Source organism: Arachis duranensis, chromosome 7 (genome assembly GCF_000817695.3).
Source record: "Arachis duranensis cultivar V14167 chromosome 7, aradu.V14167.gnm2.J7QH, whole genome shotgun sequence".
In the NCBI taxonomy this organism is placed as follows: domain Eukaryota; kingdom Viridiplantae; phylum Streptophyta; class Magnoliopsida; order Fabales; family Fabaceae; genus Arachis; species Arachis duranensis.
The window spans coordinates 63,616,814-63,623,513 of NC_029778.3; the positions used below are offsets into that span (position 1 = coordinate 63,616,814).

The 6,700-nt window shown below is 30.3% G+C and overlaps 1 protein-coding gene across 1 annotated transcript; it reads left to right on the forward strand.

Moving 5' to 3' along the window:
• Positions 1-3,063: 3,063 nt before the first annotated feature.
• On the forward strand, positions 3,064-3,813 carry LOC107459299 (uncharacterized). Its single transcript, XM_016077514.3, has 2 exons — positions 3,064-3,352; positions 3,572-3,813. The coding sequence occupies exons 1-2, from the start codon at positions 3,197-3,199 to the stop codon at positions 3,695-3,697; spliced, it is 282 nt and encodes a 93-aa protein (XP_015933000.1). The 5' UTR covers positions 3,064-3,196; the 3' UTR covers positions 3,698-3,813.
• The last annotated feature ends 2,887 nt before the right edge of the window (positions 3,814-6,700 follow it).

The following is a 6,700-nucleotide window of genomic DNA, read 5'->3' on the forward strand; positions in this document are numbered from 1 at the left end:
TTTTATGCCAGTTCCAGCGTTAAACGCTGGAAATTCTGAGGCTGATTTGCCACGCCGGTTTGGGCCATCAAATCTCAGGCAAAGTATGGACTATTATACATTGCTGGAAAGCCCAGGATGTCTACTTTCCAATGCCGTTGAGAGCGCGCCAATTGAGCTTCTGTAGCTCCAGAAAATCCACTTCGAGTGCAGGGTGGTCAGAATCCAACAGCATCTGCAGTCCTTTTCAATCTCTGAATCAGATTTTTGCTCAGGACCCTCAATTTCAGTCAGAAAATACCTGAAATCACAGAAAAACACACAAACTCATAGTAAAGTCCAGAAAGGTGAATTTTAACTAAAAACTACTAAAAATATACTAAAAACTAACTAGATTATACTGAAAACATACTAAAAACAATGCCAAAAAGCGTATAAATTATCCGCTCATCATGTCCATACATATAGGCGACGCAAACGCGCGCTCTACACGGACACATTGTATCTGCAAATCTCATTCCACGCAAACGCGTGGATGACGCCTCCGTGTCACTTGGCCGCGACCTGCTCGGCCCAGAAAACACAGATTAAAAGCTATGAAGTGGGGGAATGCATCCATTCATCATCATTGATTCATAATTCAATTTTAGGTTTTAGATGAAGTTTTTAGAGAGAGAGAGGTTCTCTCTTCTCTGTTAGGATTTAGGATTAGGATTCCTCTTAAATGATTTAGGATTTCTTTTAATCATTGGGATTGTTTCTTCGTACCAGGTTCAATAATTTATGTTTCTCTTCTACTTTTATCTACTCTGATGCTTTTATTTATGTTTGATTTATGTTGCACAATTGACTTATGAATATTTTCCATGTTAGATTTGACTGCTTTGAATGAATATTATTTGAGGTATTCCAGATATTTATGATTTTAATTTAGCTCTCTACATTCTTGGCTTTAGTTAAGAAATCAGTAACTCTTGAGTTATCAAACTTAACGTGATCGATAATCGCTATCTTTGCTAATTAGCTTGAACTTCTATAATCCCAATCTTTTTCTAGGAATTAACTAGGATTTGAAGATCAAACTAATTAGCCACTTGACCTTCCTTCGCACCAGCAGAGGTTAACTAAGTGGAATTAAGATTCAATTTTCATCATCATTGATAAGGATAACTAGGATAGGACTTCCAATTTCTCATACCTTGCCAAGAGTTTATTTTACAGTCATTTATTTATTTTATTTGTCAGTTATCATACTTGTTCCTCATTCTCAAAACCCCCAATTTACAAAACTCATAACCAATAATAAGAACACACCTCCCTGCAATTCCTTGAGAAGACGACCCGAGGTTTAAATACTTCGGTTATCAATTTATTTAGGGGTTTGTTACTTGTGACAACCAAAACGTTTGTAAGAAAGGACTTTTGTTGGTCTGGAAGCTATACTTGCAACGGGAATTTATTCTGAATTCTAGACCACGCAAAAGTTTTCTCTTCAATCGCCTAACCCGTCGTATGGGGTTAATTAAGGTGGTTGGTAGGGTGAACCTTCTGGGTAGCACGAAGTTCATCACCTCGGCCGTGATGGCTCAGGAGAGTCATCGAGCTCGCCATCTTCGTTCCGATCCTCTTCATTCCGAGTAGTTTCAGAGACATGCGTTGGATCAGACTGATGTTCGGCTTCTTCGGTCCGCTCTTGACGTCCGTCATTGTTTTCAATCCAAGCATTATTTAAGTTAGTAATCTGATTCGCCATTCTTTAATTTTCTTCCGTCATGCGCTAGTTGGCTTGTTGTAACTCGGTTACCATCCGAAGGAGCTCGGACGATGTAGGTGGGAGTTGCTCAGCCATGGTTAGAAGTGTAAATGTTGAGGCCGATAAAAATGAAAGAATTATATTTTCGCCCCCACGGTGGGTGCCAATTGTTCTTCTGAGAGTAACCTAGATGTGACCTCGGCTAGAGGAATCGACGCCGAGCTTTTCCCTTTAACGCCGAACTATAAGCTGGGATGAGTCGAGCTCTTTGTCCAAAGAGATATTATGTTGTGGAGAGTGTAAACAAAGGGGGAGTGTACCTGCAAAAGACACTCCGATGCTTAAGTTAGTATATTGAATTTAACGTGTCCTTTTTAAGATAGAATATTATATCTTTATAGGTGGAATAAAATAGATAGTTATATTTCTGTTGATCCCCTAAATTGAAGAGCAATGATTTGATTTTAATATGCAATAATATCTGATCGGACGTTTTGATTTCATGATATAGTCTGTTGAGTCTAATTGTAACGTATAATGCCAAACTATAACATAACTTACTGAATTGTGATTTGTAATGTCGATTATGATGTTGGATTTGTAACAGTCGGATCAAAATATATAATTATATATGATCATTTTTGTGTTCTTATAATATTTTAAAAAAATGTTTGCGTCAAGAAATTTTATATGGTATTAGAAACACTAATCGATGTAAGATAAAAATTTGGATTTATTTATTAAATTGAAGTCATTATTTTTAATTAAATATATATTAAAATTAATTAAATTAATTATTTATTAAAATAAAATATATATTAAAAATAAATTAAATTATATATAAATATATAATAATTAATTTTAATACATAAATAATATTTTTAATTTCATATTATTGATTGATTTTGATAGCTGCATTTAATTTTTATAGTTGAAACTTGAACGGGATCATTACAATTTTAAAAGTAAATAACTTAATCCATCATTTTAAAAATGAAAAAATTTAAAGATAGTAACTTTGTATTTTGTGATAAATACTTAATTATTAAAAAAAAATAAATAATTTTTTATTATTAAATATAATTTTATATCATTAAAAATATTAATAATCAATTAATAATTATAAAACTTTAAAGTTGCTGATCTGAACACTCCTCTTTATGAGTAATTAAATATTTAAATTGGCTCACTGGAATATTAAGGAAAAAAATGATGTCACGGGCATGCACATATAGTTGCCACGTAAAAGAGAGAAACCATCAGATTCTAGAAACGTGTTAATCTAATCGCAACCCCTTCCTTTTAAAGAAACCGCCTTCATCTGCAACTTTATCTCACTAGCTTCTTGCAACACTGTTACACTTCATATTGTCTTTCAAGTTTCAACATATCCCATCTTAGAGAACTGAAAAGAGCTTACGAGTTCTTTATAAAGGTAATTAGTGCAATTATTAGCAAATAGCAATGGAAGACGTTGGTTCTGCATCAACCTCGAGGACGACAAATCATCATCAGAAGAATAAGAACTCGTTGTTCTCTCGCATGAAGAGGGGTTGCTTATATTTTGCAGTTTCTGTAGAAGAAAGTTTTAGATATGTAAAAGCCTTCTTCGTGGGTCAGGTAATTCCTAATCTAATTAACGAAACCCTTTTTCATTTGTAGTAGTAGTAGTAGTATTCGTATCTAATATAGCACTCAAAATAATCAAACTGAAAAGTTCATCTAAGCACCTAAAATATTAATTTAATGCATAAATTTATAAGACTTCACTCAAAATATCATGAGTTTTATTTATTGATTATTTATTATTATATATTTGGGTGGTGTGTGGAAACGCAGTCAAAGGTAATTACAGCAAGAAATGAGAAGGAAGCAAGTGCAGCTGAACTTGAGGCTACAAAGATGCAGGTTGAGGCTGCTGATGCCGCTGAAGCAACCAAGAACAAAGTCAATACAACAACTTAATTTTTCGTTTTCTCTACATACTATTCGCTTTAAATAGCGTAAGGGATATTTATTTTTCTTTGAAAAAGTATAAAGAGTCAATGTATATTTTATAACATGTGTACAATGAAGTTAAATTGAAATTTGAATTAGATTAGAGGTAATTAATTAATTTTGAGTAGTTTTTAATTTAAAATTTGAATCAAATCATGATTTTCGTCGGTTATGATAATTAATTAATTTTGAATAGTTTTTAATTTAAAATTTGAATTAAATCATGATTTTCGTTAGTTATAGAATCAAATTAGGATTATCTCCCTCTTTCAATATGGTGTGAATTTTTTTTCTCGTTCTCTCCTCGAAGCAAAAGTCGGTACAGTGTTGTCATAGTCACTAGTTGCCGTCAGATATCGCGCCGACTTTTTTCCGACTGGCGCTATCGTCTGCACAGGCCACCCTCTTTTGACTGGCGTTGTCGTCCACACATACATAGGAAGGACGCGTATATTGTGTGAGTTGAGTTTGGGGGACCGTAGTAACCCAGACGTTCAGCACCTCTAACTTAGTCGGTTTGTGTTTTTTTTCTGTTGCCGGATGTTCATTTTTTCTGTGAACGTATTTATCTTATTATTAAAGTTTTAAAATGTTTAAATGTTCGTTTTTGTATGATTTTGGATGTTCACTTTCTTAGTTTTTATGGTTGTTTATTCTTCGAGTAATTCAACAAGATCCAGACGCGCTGGGATGACGTGAACACGAGGTTTGGGATTACAACTCAAGTCGGTGATGCTGACAGTTACAGGTCACGGATGTTTGACCGCGTGAAAAGTGGCGGAGATTCTTCCGACGAGAGCGTTGACACGAGGAGGTGGAGCGCGACAATTCACTACACGTTACAAAACTGAACAGACAATTAGAAATTAGGAATAACGATGTTTAATTTACATTATTAATACATATTAGATCAAATAAATAGTTCATTATACATATTATATAGATATCTCATTGCCTCAATATAATTTCTTTTCCTTTCTATTTTCTTTGTAAGTTTCTGTCACTGTTTGGTGTTTTATACTTTTTTTTCTTATACGCCATTTCATCTTTGTTTTTTTTTTTCATTGGTCTTTTTCAACTTTCCAGTTTTCAGCATCATTTAATTAAATTTTTTCTTTTGTTTCATCATTCTTTTCTTTCTATTTTCTCGTTCGTAAGAGCCAATCACTATTTCATATTCTATTTTATTTTTTTTATCCCATTTTACATGTGTTTCTTTTTTTTAATTGTGCTTCTTCATTTATTTTCAGTACTATTTAATTTTTTGTTTTATTTTATTTTCAAACATAAAAAATCATAAATTCTCCTAATTATCATTTAGTCTTCGTTAAAAATGTTAGGACGTTTGATCATGTATTCATGTATCATTTTGAAATATTTTATTCATGTATTTTTTATTATTTTTTAAAATTAATTATATTAAAAGTATATTAAAATTAATTATTAAAATATATCAATAATATAAAATATATATTAAAATATTAATATATATTAAAAATAAATTAAATTGTATTTATATATAAATATATAAAAATAAATTTTAATAGTTAATTTTAATGTATGAAAAAAAATTTTAATTTTCAATACAGGATCGTTTGATTTTTTTTTCTCTATTTCTATTCTATATAATAACTCAGTTATATGTTTTTATTTTTATAAATTAAATAAATATAATAATAACTGAAATAAATAAATTAAAAAATATTTATCGAAATAAATATCTCTCTTATTTCGTGTATCTTATAAACGAGATAATTTTGTATGTATCTTGTTTATAATGTAAACGAGATACATATATTTTAAAAAAAATTAAAAATAATAAAAAATATTAATAATATCAATAATCCAAATTTTTAGCAAGCAATTAGTTAATAAAAAAGTTGGTAGAAGAGATTAAAATGGAAAGATGAGAAGCGTGAAGTTAATACGAGATAAATAAAACACACAAAAGACGAGTTAACCGTTTGCCAATTGTTATAGAAGAGGTTGACAGGGATAACCGTTTGCCAATTGTTATAGGAGAGGTTGATAATTTCACGTTTTTCATCTTTCAATTTTTAGGGTGGACACAATTACCGTATGATCCCGCTAAGGAGACAATGACCTATTTGTACAATATGTACAATGAGTTATTGAGTTACAAAATGAACATCCCCATACTATCTAGAATAACCATCCGAGTACTAGGGATAATAAATATCTTCCCAAAAGTTTATACTAATTTTGGGGTTCACCAAGATCGAACTCCTAGCGCTCTAATACCATGTCATGATACCACTTATCCCAAAAATTTCAATTGATGGGAAAAGGTAACACTAATGATTATATCTCTAATACTCCATAAACCTTCATTGTACACATTGTATAAATATTCCATTGGCTCCTCATACTTTTTCGTACCGTATTTAGCCTCGTCATGGAACTTTCCTGAAACACGTACGAATTTTTTATTTTTCAAATTTAAATCAATCTAATCATAATTTAATCTAAATTTTTATGTACTCTTTTTGAGTACTAATTGATCAAACATATCTATTTTAATCTCTTCTACTAACTTTTTTATGTATTAATTATATGTTAAAAGTTTGAATTTTTTGTGACCGTTAAAAGTTTGGATTATTGATATTATTAATATTTTTTATTATTTTCAATTTTTTTTAAAATACATGTATCTTGTTTGCAATGTAAATGAGATATATATCTCGTTTATACTGTAAACGAGATAGTGTATATTTTGTTTACACCGTAAATAAAATACATATAAAATTATCTCGTTTACAATATAAATAAGATAAGAAAAGAATATATATTTTGATAAATATTTTTTAAATTATTTATTTCGATAATTATTGTATTTATTTAATTTATAAAAATAAAAAATCCTTTGAATGTTTCTATCGTTTAGAATTTGTTTGGAAATGATTTGAATGTGACGAAAGAATTTTATTTTTTAAAAAATATAATTTATTT

What these genes read in the sequence shown, in the direction of transcription:
- LOC107459299 (XM_016077514.3), top strand. Translation starts at nt 3,197, where the DNA reads ATGGAAGACGTTGGTTCTGCATCAACCTCGAGGACGACAAATCATCAT. An exon ending in AAGCCTTCTTCGTGGGTCAG is followed by an intron (nt 3,353 to 3,571) that starts GTAATTCCTAAT and finishes GTGGAAACGCAG; the next exon opens with TCAAAGGTAATTACAGCAAG.